This window comes from Rhineura floridana, chromosome 11 (genome assembly GCF_030035675.1).
Source record: "Rhineura floridana isolate rRhiFlo1 chromosome 11, rRhiFlo1.hap2, whole genome shotgun sequence".
NCBI lineage: Eukaryota > Metazoa > Chordata > Lepidosauria > Squamata > Rhineuridae > Rhineura > Rhineura floridana.
This window is the reverse complement of record NC_084490.1, coordinates 41,472,679-41,487,629: the sequence shown is the minus strand read 5'-3', so window position 1 is coordinate 41,487,629 and position 14,951 is coordinate 41,472,679. Positions and strand designations below refer to the sequence as shown.

At 45.0% G+C, this 14,951-nt stretch overlaps 1 protein-coding gene across 4 annotated transcripts in view; it reads right to left on the bottom strand.

Moving 5' to 3' along the window:
- Positions 1 to 14,951, bottom strand: part of MPP2 (MAGUK p55 scaffold protein 2) — a 78,856-nt gene that overhangs the window by 52,268 nt on the left and 11,637 nt on the right. For 3 of the 4 annotated variants that reach the window (XM_061589335.1, XM_061589337.1, XM_061589338.1), the window contains exon 2: positions 5,952 to 6,059. In XM_061589335.1, the coding sequence (XP_061445319.1) occupies positions 5,952 to 5,982 (31 nt within the window). In that variant the 5' untranslated portion in view covers positions 5,983 to 6,059. Of the gene's footprint in view, positions 1 to 5,951; positions 6,060 to 12,677; positions 12,718 to 14,951 lie in introns of those variants that run through there. The other variant, XM_061589336.1, reaches the window with a different exon arrangement.

The following is a 14,951-nucleotide window of genomic DNA, read 5'->3' as shown; positions in this document are numbered from 1 at the left end:
TGCAGCATTTGGAGGCCCTCCTGCTCATTCTGCTGAATGGGGCCCTGAACGTCGGCCCTAAAGTCCTACCCTGACAGCACCACTGGTGGAGCCTGGCAGAAACTGAAGTGCACTAGCTTTTTTTGATCTGCTGAACAGATTACCTAACAAAAGAGATTTTAAGTGAAGGTGGAGAAATTTTGAGAGGAAGGGGGCATTTTGCCAGTCGCTAGCTCCCAGCGTAACCTCCCTCGCAAGGCTCTTGTGAGGGGAAAAAATGGGGAAAGAGTGAACCATGTACACCACCCTGAGCTCCTTAAAGGAAAAGCAGGATACAAGTGTAACAACAAACATAACATAAAATTCTCCAAGAGTTTGTAGGAGCCTGAAAAGGAAAATTCTCAAGAAAAATTCTCCAAAACAGCATTTTCTGAGAAAGTCCGATCCAGCTCTACATCTACTGCCAGCAGTTCCGAGTCCAGAGCCTGCAAACTGAACAACCAGTTAGGGCCCCTTTCCATACCAGTGGGTAGCCCTCCTTCCTTAAAATGGAAGATCAGCCCTGGAGCCTGAGGGAGGGGGGAAATCTCCCATTCCCCACTGGCAGGGGAAGAAGTGAAGCACACCCTCTCATATGTTACTTGTGATGCAGACAGTGATCATTCCTGGACCGTGCTTGTCATTTCCCTTTGGAGGCGGGGTCCATGCCAGGGGAAATGAAATACCTTGCCAGTCAAACGCAATGTAGAGATGACGAAAGAGGAGGGGAAGGGTCACCGTTCAGTGGCAGAGCATCTGCTTTGCACGCGGAACATCCCAGGTTCAATCCCCGGCATCTCCAAGTAGAGCCGAGACAGACTCCTACCTGGAACCCTGCAAAGCCGCTGCCAGTCAGTGTAGACCAGGTGTTGGGAACCTTTGCCCTCCAGATGTTGCCGAACAACAGCTCCCTGCATCCCTGGCCATTGGCCATGCTGGCTGGCGCTGATGGGAGTTGTTGTTCAGCAACATCTAGAGAGCCAGAGGTTCTCCACGCCTGGTGTGGACGATACTGAGTTAAATGGACCAATGGCCTGACTCAGTATAAATCAGACTTCTATGTTCCTAAATGACAGTGAAGGGCAACTGTGGCCTGTGGTCCACCTGTTGGCTATCCATGCCTTGTGTTTACAAGGGGGGCCAGTAGGGTTCCAAATGAGAAGCAGCAGCATCTGTGAGGCACGAGAAGTAGAAGGGATCAGATTTTATAAGCAAAGATACATGGTCATCTGAGAGATTCACACACTACACTATCCAGATATTTACATGCCCTCCAACATTTCACAGGTGAAAACGGATCTGCTAGGGATGGATGAATCTGTCAATTTCAGTTTCTCTTAGCTATTCATTTATCCAGTCTCAAAATCAGTTCACCACACTTCCATATCACTGTTGTTTTTAAAGTCCTCAGAAAAATTAATCAGCATTTTAGAGTTCATGTCTCCTAACAAATATTTTTGTATGCAATTTTGTCCAAGAGTTTTTGCAAGCAGTTTTTTTCTAATACGATGCAGTTTTGTATGCCATTTTCACAAATATATTCATTTTTATGCACACTTTCCCCTGATGTGCGTGTCTTTGGGTTGGACAACCACATCACGAAATTTGGGGAAGTGCAGATTTTGAAGGATACCTGTGCTTTGATTCATGCATGGTTTGAATCATGGGGCAGGATAGGTAGGTTGTGATCCAAACCAAATTTCTCCAACACCCCCTCCCTTCATTGTCTCTTGCAGCAGTCACCACTAGCCAATGAGATTTAAACCTGAGATTTAAAAATGCCTACCATGTGCACTCAAGCATAGTGGTCCATACACGTCTATGTTCTGCAAACCGAACCAAATTTCTTCCCCATCCTGAGGATGTGCTTGAACACCCTCTATTCTGATGCTAAAGATTACTGTGTCTAGCCCCTCTGTTAATATATGTTGTTAAAGGCTCTTTGTGACCCAGCTGGATTCCTTTAATGGCCTATCTTCCACTGATAGATAAGCCAAGACGGCTGTTAGTTCGTGGAGTTAAAAGCTATGCTAAAATAATACTCTTGATAATAACAATTCCATTATGTGTTTCCAGCCATTCAAAACGAGCTGTGCCAGCATGTGAAATGGGAGGCTGTACATTGCATGGAGTGCTGGCTTTCATACATGTGCATTTGTCTAGCTTGGCAGTAGAGAGGAGAGGCATCATCCACCTACTCAAAGATTTAGGTTGCAATCTGATATCCATACCTGGAAGTGAGGCCCATTGACCTCAATGGGATTTACTTCTGAGTAGAAATGGATAGGATTGTGCTGTTAACTTCCCAGAGGGGAAGAAACTTAACAAGCAGTCCCAAAAAGACAAGAATGGGGACATTTTCCTCAAAGCACACACACCTGCCCCACACCTGACATCATGATGTCAGGTGTGCAGCAGGTAAGGATGTGGCTACAAAGGAACAATTGTTACTTTGCAAGTGGGGCTCATTGACAGCAAACCCTACTGGGATCGGCTGCACTATGGAGTTCCCCATCAGGAAATCCCTAGAGCAGTTGAGGAGGGTTTGCTGTCACTAAACAGTTCCCTATATATACTTCAGTGTTTGCATGCTAAGGATCTGCCAGAGAAACACCTCCTTCCACACACAAACAAATATTACACATTGCAGAAGATCCCCTGCCTGGTCTGTTCAGTCACTTGACAATAGCCTGTCTAGTCCAGGTTTCTGAAACTGAGTGTGTCACCAGAAAACATCATAACAGTTTCCTTCACAATGAATCTGCTTCTGCTTTTAAGATAGGTTTAACTGGAACACATTTACTATCAGGATGTGCAGTTACGTGGGGTGAGGGTGGAACTGAAGCTGCGCACAGCCATTTTAGGCTCATGATTTACTTGCATGGGCAACAGAGTCAAGATGCATCATGCACACATCACCTCAGATATTTTAAATTCTAGACCCCTGAGGGAGAAGACTGTGCAATTAATGGGACAGACAAAGTAGAGTAATTATCCCACACGAAGCCAGTGACATATTACCAAACCAATGAGGCTAATTCATTTTTAGGAAGATGCTGTCAATGCAACTGATGAGTCTTCCCTACAGAAGGGGGAATTAGTCTGTTTCTGGCCCATATCACTTTTGCATGTGTTCATCCATAAGTCCATTTTGTTCCATTTTAGCTTTAATCGACAATGTTTTTAAAAACCAGCCTGGAAATTGTTATTTGACTATGCATTTCTAAAAGATAGTTCCTCTCAAAATATGCATTGATACATTTTTGAGCCAAGACTGGAGTCAGAATATTTGGGAAATGTGACACTGGGTAGATAGCCCTAAAACTCTTGGCAAGAAATCAGTGACATGTAGACATTGCCCTCCAAAGAGCATAGACTATCAATACTTCCAAAATGATATTACATACTTTTCCCACCTCATTTAAGATAGTTATGGAGGGATCAGTCTATTTCTGATCTGTGTCATTCTTGCATACATTTACTCATCCTCTCTCCACATCAATCTGCAATGTTTGAAAAGATCTGTATGAAACATGTATTTAAATATATATTTTGAACATGTTTTTGTCAACATGCCATTTCTGAATATTTCCCCCCTCAAAATACATCTTTCTAAATGTATTTTCTTTATAGCAACAGCCTGATTCAGGTGCAATGCTTGGCCATGGTTTAGTGCAGGGATGGGGAGCCTGTGGCCCTCCAGATGTTGTTGGACAATAACCCCCATCAGTCACAGCCAGTATGGCCAATGGTCGGGGATGATGGGAGTTGTAGTCCAACACCATCTGGAGGTCCACAAGTTTCCCCTCCCTGATTAATCTTAAAGAGAATGTGCTACTCCAAATCTGGGGCTGATGTGCTTCTCCTCACCTTACTCCCTCCTTCATGTGCAAGAGGAGGACACTTAAAACTCCTGATCACTGCAATTTCCTATTTCATCCAAATACAAGAAAATATAGTTTAACTATAGCGGTTATATCAAACTATAGTAGATTAATCAACCAGAATAACAAGATTTGATATGCTGGTTTATTAGCCAACAATGCTTAGTTCGAACTAGTTTCCTGTATTCAGATGAAATGGATGTCCTCCCCATCATGTGTAAAGGATGAGGAGAGTATGAGCCCAAAACATGGTTAAGCTTATGCTTAACACACCATGGTTTGTCTCTGTGTATTAATAGGGCCATTGGGTAATATGGTGGAAACTAATCCATGACAATTGTGGAAATTGGTAACTCAAGTTGTGGTGATGTCCACCAACTTAGACGGATTTTAAAAGGGGATTAGACCGCTTCATGAAAGATAAGGCTATCAATGGCTAGTAGTCACGATGGGCTGTTTAATACTTCCATGATCAGAAGCAGCATGCTTCTGGATGCCAGTTGCTGGGAACAACAGTGGGAGAGGAGCTTTGCCGTCATGTCCAGCTTGTGGGTTTCCCACAGGCTCCCGATTGGTCACTATGGGAAACAGGATGTTGGACTAGATAGGACTTCGCTTGGATCCAGCAGGGCTCTTCGTATGCTCATCTCTAGATAAGAAAAGACATCCCTATAATCTCTCCAAAAGATAAAACAGGAGCTGTGCAATTCCAGACTCTATCCCAGGAGAGTCAGGCTGGTGGGGGGAAACCTATGACCCAATATAGAGAAAGCTGAACCAGGTGCTTCACTGTTATCAGGGGTGACAGGTGCCCATTGGGACTGGGAGGGCGGAAGCCAGGCCAACTGTAGCTAGAGTCAGAGCCAACTAATTCTAGGTTTGCCTCCATCCTCCCCCCCCCCTGCAGAGTTCTACAATGGCAACATTGAGACTGAAGGAGGAAGAAGCTGACAGCCAGAGCCACCGCCTGGATGGGATGCTAAAAAGACAGGCAAGTGAGGGCTGGCTGAAGGCAGACTGAGGTTGGTGGGGCAATGCCCCATTTGATCTAAAGGACCACCCTTCACAGATATCTTACCAACAATCAATTGCCTGGGTAAGAAATCAATAATGTTTCAGTACAAAGTGGGATATCTGTTGTTTCTTTTCTATGGGGAGGCAGAGCACATCCTTCCTTCAGGCTAAAGGTTTTCCAGGTGAAAGTGGTGGAAATCCACCAGCACCAACAAAAGAAAACCACAAAAGAAGGTTTATGAGAAACTCTTCAGAATGAATCTCTGAGACCTTAAACAAAACACCTCTGAGAAAGGGGAGGGAAATTAAGAGAGTCCACAGCATTCACTAAGGTTCTGCTTGTATTTCTCTGACAATAATAAGGACTTTTGGTGCAAAGCCCTGTTGAAAAGGAAAGCAACCCCTGATACAAAGACAGCAGAACAGGCCAGGATCAGATTACACCATGGGAAAGCTCATAAACGCCCACACTCAACTCAACAACAACAAAAGCAAGGGCAAAGAAAAGTACACAGCACTTCATTTGAATGTCTGCAACCTCCTCCCCGATTCTATCTTAACACTGTGATCAGATGCCAACTCCATGGTTTCAATATCAGCAAAAAAACAACCACCACCAATTGCCTTGCTGACTCACATTACTCTGTTTACTATCCAGCACAGGGGTGAGAAACCTTTGGCCTTCCAGATATTGCTGAACTACAATTCCCATCATCTCTGGCCATTGGCCATACTTGCTGGGAATAATGGGAGCTGTAGTTCAGCAACATCTGGAGGGCCAAAGATCCCCCACCCCTGATCTAGCCTGATGAAGAGTTCTGGAGAAATCAAAAACTTTTGGTTGGCTTAATGAAGGTACTGCCCTACTATGCTTTTTCCACATGGATTTGACTTCCAAGGTGTGTTCCTGTGCATGTGGTTCAAGCTATAGCTCTGAATGCTTGTAGAGACAAATGAAAAAGCGTAAAAAATAGAGTTTTTCTTGTACTTGGGTGGAGTAGGTTTTGGGAAGCAAAAATAGGAGCAAGTCCTTACCTGTCTCAGAATCAGTAGAAGCGACAGGCATCTCAACAGCTGGGAAGTTTGTGCAGTACTAGAATTACAAGTGGCTGATGCTTCTTCTGATGGGTACTCTTGGTGATGCTGTGAAAAGAAGAGAAATTCAATAAAGCACGATCTAGGGCAGATGTGGGCAGATTTCACACTTGTCTTGTCTTTTCCTAGAACCCCAAGATCTACCAACCATAGCCGGGAGCAAAAGATGTGCAGTTAGAATTAAAGTACAGAGCATACTTTGAGCCCAGGGCCACTACTGAACTGGACTTGCAACTGGACTTTCACACAAGAGTCCACTCTCGGTTAACTTTCTTCCATTCAGCAGCCTAATTTAGATGGGGAAAGGTTGTTTTGTTGGCAGAAACCCTTGCTGATCTAATAATAATAATAATAATAATAATAAATTTAATTTCTTTGTCGCCTATCTGGCCGATGGCCACTCTAGGCGACTTACAAATTTGTTAGAATACAATTGATAAAATATAATAATACAATATAAAAACAGCGAATCATTCAATCCCAATCTACCTTCCGCCGTCTCTGATCTAGAGAAGATTACTCCATGGCAGGCAGTACTCATCTCAGTCTACCAGCAACCCATGACCTCTCACCTGAAAGCTGCTATGATGGAAATGCACTCCTATTATGATTCAAGGCTCTGGTTGTTTATAAAGAAGAGACTTGGCCTTCACAGCACTAACCTATTATAATTTTCACAAGATGAGCTTTTGTATATTACAGTTCTTTTTGTTGGATGCCGAAACAGATCAAACAACAGCAGGCACCTCAAGGCAGTTCTCTGCATTTATCAGAAGGAAAAGTCCTTGATGCAGGGATAGACAATATGGTGTCCTCCAGACTTTTGGACTACAACTCCCACCATCCCTGGTTATTAGCCGTGCAAGCTAGGGCTGATGGGAGTTGTAGTCCTCCACTTCTGGAGGGCACATTGGCTACTCCTGCCTTGGTGGAACCTTCAGCCTAGTTCTCACCTTGAGTTCATGCATACAGCAACTACATGGAAGAGGGGTAGAATTGGACCAGCTGGCCCTGCTCCTGACTGCCACATGTTCAGCAGAAGGCAAGAACAGGCCCTCCACGCGTAGAATTTGGCATCAGGTGTGGAGATCTTTGTCCTTCTAGATGTTGCATCATACAGCTCCCATCATCCTTGGCCATGCTTGCTGGGGCTGATAGGAGCTGTGGTTCAGCAATATCTGGAGGACTAAAGGTTTCCCACACCTGCTTTACACTTATATAGGGGGTCTGCTGTACTGTATCTAGGGATGGGGGAGAAATTCAATTGAGTTTGTATTTCAAGCTGAATCTATCAAATCCATACTTTCTGAAACAACATGAGAACTGACACACAACCATCCTTCAAAATTCTCACTTATTTGAATTTTGCAATGCAGTTTGCCAACCAATCCATGTTTACAAAAATGCATATGTTAGAAGTGAGTATATGAGTGAAAACAACATAAAAAATGCATTATATGACAAGAAATTGCCTGCAAAAATGTGTATATTAGTCAAAACTGCCTACCAAAATATGTACTAGTAAAAATTTGCACTAAAATGCTATTAAATCTTAATGAAGATTTTTTTAAAAAAAAACACACAATTTGATGCAGAAATGCAGAGAACTGAATTTAAGATTGGAAAAATGAGAAAGCAAGAGAACCGAAATTGACAGATCTTTTCATCCCTAAAACTGTTATCATCACATTTCTCATATCAGGGGTCCATTGTACTGAGCCCAGAGCCAGCAGAAGCCCCAGGCTCTGAGCTTTCATTTTTGAGGGCCACTTCCCCTTGCTGGTAATTGATCGGCGACCATAGGTCAGTGATGGGCGAGCCAAAGCCAGGGATAGGCAGGGCATAAGGCCACCCCTTTTCTTTCTTTCTTTCTTTCTTTCTTCTTTCTTTCTTTCTTTCTTTCTTTCTTTCTTTCTTTCTTTCTTTCTTTCTTTCTTTCTTTCTTTCTTTCTTTCTTTCTTTCTTTCTTTCTTTCTGATACTCCCTTATCTCTCTCCCCTTCTTCCTCCCTGGCTATCAGAGAGTTGCAGGAGGAGCAGATCACTCTTACCATTTCAGCCTCCCTCCATCTTTCACCTTTCCTGCTTAGAGGTTTGAACTGATAGCTTACGGAGAGCTCCCCAATTTTTCCCTTATGCCGTCTTTCTTCTCCTCAAGGCTCCATCCACTCAACCCATCCACACAAGCACACAATTAGGCCAAGGGCTGCATGTGACCCTACTTAAAGGTGTTGTTAATCATTGTTGCATTTGGTACAAGGAAACCCTTCCTGGCTGGATTCAAAAGTTCTGCGTTCTTAGCTTCTTGTAATGTATGGTGCCAAAACAGTGAAATTGTGAATTCCCTAGGGATTGCTAAACTGGATTAAGTTTTCCTGAGAGCAGTCAATAGGCTCCTTTCTCTCACTGTGTTCCTAGCTAGCAGAACCTGCCCACTGAGACTCTTAATTTCCTGCAGACACATCGGATTTAGACCCTAGCTCATACACATCAGAGGTATCCAAAAGGTTCTGTTTTAAAACCAAAATCCGCAATTGGTTCATTGTTGTCATTGGCACCATCACTGGCATGGCCAACGAAGTTTGCTCTCAGGTCTTGGAAACATCTCCGGTGGGGGTAACATAATCAAGGGAGAGCCTGCTATCCTAACAGGAAATAAAGCAAATTAGCAAAAGAGGCGTTTTTAACTTCCTGCTGTTTTCTGCCTAAGCTTCTCGGTTAAAAGCTCCTCATCTTAAAAAGAATTAAATGTACAGATGGGGACTCTCCTGGAACAGCTGGCCTATCTGCAGTGCTTTATCTAGACTCTAGCAGGACCAGTTCTAGGCATTTGAGAGGGCTGTGGGCAAAGTGAACCCCTGGTGGGGCCGTGGGGCCTTAGCCATGGGCTTACCTGGTGGCAGCAACGGCAAACAACCATTTAAAATTTCCCATGATGCCCCAGAGCAATGCTACTCCAGGGCATAGTGGGAAATTAAAATGGCTGCATGCTGCTGCCTGATAATCCCAGAGCCATGGATCCAAGGAAGGAGTCAATGCTGGTGGGCCCTGCTGATGCCGGCTTGCTGCCTGGCTCTGTATTACCAGTAGAATGACAGTAATGTGCCTATGTGAAGCAATAAAGAAGAAATCAATGGTGGCAGCTGAACCTGTCTTTAGGATTCATTGGGGGAAGGGTGGCAAACTAGACACAATTATGTTTTGAAGACCAACACTCTCAGAAAGGAAGTTAACCTTTACCTCAGTTAACCTTTCCAAGATCCACAGTGGTAGGAGTCAGTGGCTCGTTAGGAAATCTCAACAGAGACAATCACCTTATGGAGATCTAATAGTCCAAACATGTAGTCCAAACATGTAGGGAACGGACATGAGTCCATTTGTTCATCTCCTGCCATCTCTCCACCCGGCCCCAGTTTGATCCTGCTTTGCGACGCTGTCCTTTCAGTGTATTCCATTTGCAGAGTTGTGGTCACTGCTTGCCAATGTGATGAAGAACCTCATGAGGGCAGCAGCATGTAGTCTCTAGATAAGGGCATCTGACCCCATTTCTGAGGGTTTGCCCGCAACAGGGCCTCTTGATCCATTGTTTACCATTTTGGCCCATTTTCCCCTCTCTCTCTTGGTGGTGCTGAGACTGCTCCACCCTCTTTTCCTGCACAGGATTGGTTTTTTTTTTGTTGCATCCTCTCCCTCTTTCAAGCTGGAGCAGAACAGATGCTCACAGTCCAGCATAAAAATAGTTTTATGCTATTTACTATTCATAAGCAGGTGAAGCTGCTTTTCAAGCGCTGTGCAGCGTCACCTATTTATGAACAGAAGAAAGCCAGGCTACCATCATGTGCAATCTTTCCCAACCTGGGGCCCTCCAAATGTCGCTGGACTCCAACTCCCATCAGCCCTAGCCAAACAATTGGCCAGCGGTCAGAGATTTGGGGAGCTGTAGTCCAACTAAATCTGGAGGGCTCCAGGGTGGAGAGGAGGAACAGAGTTGGACTTAGATCAAGGATACCCAAGTTCAAATGAGAGATGCCAATGTTCCTGAGGCTCAGGGCCAGAAATGAGCTTTGGGGACTCGGTAATGCTTGCCACGCAGGAGAAATGAGCATCGGAGGCCCCCAGGATTTTTCTCCCATTTTGGATTAAAGTTGGAACAGTACAGATTTTGAGGCTCACACTTCCTTGGAACAGCTGACACTGGGAAAACCGGGACTATGGGGCAAAGCCCACCCATGCAGGGGACTTTCTTGTCATCAGACTAGGAATATATGAATCTGTCAGTTTGTCTCTTTTCACAGTCTTAAGCACAGTTTTCCACATTTCTGCATCAGTTTGTGATTTTTTTAAAATAAAGACCTCCTGAAAATTCAGCAGCGAATTTCTCCTAATATACATATTTTTGTATGCAGTTTTGCCTGATAGTCTTTTTGGCAAGCAAGTACCTGTAATAGAATCTATCTTTCCTGAATATATGGATTTTATGCACACTTCCCCCAATATATGCATTTGTACACGTTACTTGGTTGTAGAACTAAACCACAAAATTCAGAGAAGTGCAAATTTCAGAGGATGACTGTGTTTCGGTTCTCATCTTGTTTCAAAAAGTGCAAATTAGGTAGGTTTGTATTAAGATCAGGACTGGACTGAATTTCTCCCCCATTCCTCTCCGAGACCTGGTTTTGCCCCTTAGCAAAGAAATGGAGAAGTGTCTTGTTTGCTAGGCCTAGAAAGGGGGGAGCTAGATATTTCCAAGTCTTTTGGGAATCACTCAGTTCTTTCCGAGTCTGTCCAGTTCCAAGATAAGCAGAGTTAAGTTTCTTCATCACTAGTTCAGATCCTTGTTTGGTCATAAAGCTCACTGGGAGACCTGGAGTCATTCATTTCATTCATTTTATTACAAGATCTATAAACCACCACTTCATATTTTTCAGACACCAAAGGGGGTATGCAATGGGGATGACTAAACTAATGGTACCAAGGGAAGATACAAGAAGAACAAAACAATCAAAAACTGCAGCACAAGCTAACAACATAACCAACACTTGAAATGCCTAGAAAAATAAAAAGGGTTCAATGTGGCACCAAAAGGATTGTAGTGTGAGTGCCAGTCATACCTCTACAGCAGGAGCAGAGAACCACATGCCTGGGAGCTGAATGTGGCCCTCCAGGCCTCTCTATCTGGCCCTTGGGATTTCCTCCGGGCCACACCCACTCTCACCAGGACACATATCTCACTAGCCCTGCCCTCTGCCCCCTCCTTGAGTGTTTTTTCCTAGTTCCACTGTCTCTTTGAACTGTGATCACTTGACTGCCAAGATTAAGGATGGGGAGATGCCTTTGCTGGGTGGGAAGTAGAAACCTCTGACTTTTTAAAATGTAATCTACTGTACATAGATAAGAGTCTATGCTGCACCCACTTTTTCCCTCAGGCCCCACCCACCTTTGCATCTGGCCCTGCCCAGATGCAATGTGATCCCCTTGAACCACCACTACATCATCCTTTGCCAGCTCACCGTTCTATGACAGTCAGCGAATCCTAATATGTTGGGTATTGTGGTATCTGTATGACTGCTCGTTCAGATTTATATCTGGAATGGGGAATCTGTGGCTCTCCCAGTGTTGTTGCACTTCAGCTCCCATCAGCCCTAGCCAGCATGGCCAATGGTCAGAGATGATGGGGGTTATAGCTCAACAACATCTGAAGGCTGCCAATTTCTGATTTATATTATATACAATCAACATTGCTGTCTGCATTTTTGGATTCTTCTGCATTAGGGGGGCTGTAATGATGAGCTTTTCCTGAACTTCACATTTTACCTCCAGACCCCAGGTTTCAGCAAACAGAAGCTGTAGAATTTGCAAGCCTCTCTTTCTAAACAAGATACTTAAAAAGTAACTAAAACTACAACCAACGGTAATTGCTCTGGTCGGTCACCCCTAAGATGCTCCATTAGTAATCCAGCCCTCACTGACATGTCACAAGAGAAATCTCAACCGGATCTGCAGAATGGAGGGAAATAATCAGTCACAGAACCAGCATTCCCATAAGCAGCAGCTCCCCCAATAAATGAGGAAACAACAGTACACTGGAAGTGGAGAAGGCCCTTAGCAGGACCACAGGCACATCCCTTTGCTACGGGAATCACAGACCAGATTGTTCAGTGAGGCCTGAAGGCAGATCTGGCTCCAGAATTTGGGGAGAGGGGCTCAATCATGGCATCCTCAGTGAGCCCCTCTAAACTGGAAGAGGCAGGACATGCAAATTGAGAATTCTCTTTGGCTGCATCTGATCTTCTTGGATGCTTTGTTCAGAGCAGCTGTCTTATGGCTGTGGACCCCTGCTCATTTTGGAGCCCTGGCAAATCACCAACTTGGCCACCCTCTGGAGCTGGCCCTGACTGCAGAGTCCAGCTATTGATGGAAGAGAGGGAGGGCTTCAGAACTTCTGGCTTTGCATTCCCTTTCAGGGCAGTGAGGGGAGTTCAGGAATCAGAAAAGTCTTTGTCAGTATCAGTCTCCTGAGGGAGAGGGAAAGAAGGAACCCTGGCATTGAAAAGAAGCTGTCAGGGCAGGAAAAGAAAGTAGGGGCAGAGCTCATCTCAGATATTGGCAGCTCCCAGCCTCAATAAATGTACAGAAGCAAAGAACACATCCCAATATAGTGCTTTACCTTCTAAACATAAAGAGGTTCAGGAGTCAAGCAATCTGCCCGCTATAGTCGTGAGTCCTGCAGAAAAGGTGGTGTGCACAAAGAGGAGGAGCCGGACTTAGGGTGCAAAGGAGACACCAGTGACGTGTCTTCAGGTGCACACGAGTCTGTGAGTTCCCACGCTGTAGCCAGTGACAGTTCCGCCCCTATAGATCCAGTTACCAGTGAGGACACCTATCCCAGCCAGGAAGATATTTCTCCTCCTACCTTTCACCCCCTTCCTTTGCCTGCTCCACCATTGCCACCACGCAGCTCCCCTCCTCCTGTTGGAGAGGATCTCACTGAGGCGGTCCAGCTGCCCTCTCCCCAGACTCGTAGGAGGTGGTGCCAGCAATCTCAATGGGCTCTTGTGACGCTCCTTCCCTGGCTCTCCCTGTCAGGTTCCTACCTGCTCGTGGTTATTGCCTGTCTCTAGGCACCACCAGGGACTCCACCAGTCCGGACTGCACTCTCTTATGGTTTACCTATCCGCTCAAGCACAGATCTCAACAGATCCCCCTGCTAGGCAACCACCAGTAACGTCCCAATACTAGTATTCCCAGAGACTCTGAATACTGGTATTGTTATTCTCTTCACCGCTGCCACCATTTGTTACAGTTCCCCTTCAGCCTTGGTCATTACCTCACCCTCCCTTCTGGTCTGTGAAACCTCAGCCAAGGATCAGGCCTTTGGTAAACCAAGTTAAGTATTTATTACAGATAACAAAGCTAACAAGATTAACAAGATTTCTTCTTAAGGCACATAAGCATATGGTTTTACTCAATACTAATCCGAACTCCACCTCCCTCCTTCTCCACTCTCTCCTGGCAAACTGTCGGTGTGTGCGTATAGAGATCATACAAAGAAGAAATTCTAGGGACGCATAGATCAGTAAATGAGCCAGGCCAGGCAAGTTTCTTGTAAGAGTCTTTACTGACAAAAATACTAAACACAGTTCTCTCACTCCAAAACTACTTTTCCCCCACACCAGAGCTTCTGCAAGTTCCTGCTTATCTACTTGCCCACCAGCTGCTGACCTTGGCAAACCTGGCGCTCTGTTCTGCTCTGCTTAACCCGTTTATTGCAGGTTTCCTTCTCTCACTAAAAATCCCTGTCTGTGAGTCTCACAGCTTGCTTTACTGAACAACACAAACAACTCTCTCAAACCCCACCAAGCAATCCACTCAGTTCTCTTCTCCCCCCCAGATTCCACTCTCACTCTTCCTTTTATACATTCAGCCATTTTAAACACTCAGCCAATCATCTCGCATTCTACTGCCCATTCACTCCCCCTCTTTCACTCCACTTACCATGTATCTTCTAAAACAACAACACTTACCATATATACATTAATATAGGAACATCACATTTCCCCCCCCCTTAAACAACAGCAGAGTATTATTCCTGTTCCAGGATTTATACGTCGCGTTAACAAATAAAAGTCTCTATGGGGAAAATGTCTTTCTTTGTTCCTCTGTCTGGTCACGTCACTGCAGTCCCAGCCACTTGCCTGGAAAGTCCATCGGCCAGTACATTGTCCTTGCCTTTGATGAACTGGAAGTCCACTTGATAGTCCTGTAGGGCCCAGGACCACCTCTGCAGCATAGTGTTATGGTTTTTCATAGTCTGCAACCATAACAAGGCCCGATGATCCGTAGTCACTGTGAATCTTCGTCCCCACACGTATGGGCACAACTTGTTCAGTCCCCACACGACCGCTAGGCACTCCTTCTGGACCGACGAATAGTTTTTCTCCCTCGGCGTCAGCTTGCGACTCAGGTACGCCACTGGATGTCTGGTGCCTTCTCTCTCCTGTAGCAAGACGACTCCCAGCGCGAGGTCCGACGCATCTGTAGCCACGATGAATGGTTTCTCATAGTCTGGTGCTATTAATATGGGTCCTTGGCACAAGGCTTGCTTCAGTAGATCAAAAGCCTTCTGACATTCATCCGTCCATACCACACGCTCAGAACACTTCTTCTTTGTTAATTCATGCAAGGGGGTTGCTATTTCCCCAAAATTTCTCACAAACTTCCTATAAAATCCAGCCACACCCAGAAATGCCCTTACTTGTTTTTTGGTTAAGGGGATCGGCCACGCTTGTATTGCCTCCACCTTGCTCCATAAGGGGGTGATTTTCCCACTCCCCACCTTATGTCCTAAATAGATTACTTCCTTTAGTCCAAACTGGCATTTCTTAGCTTTTATTGTGAGGCCTGCTTTTCTGAAGGCCTCCAATACTGTTGTCAGGTGTTG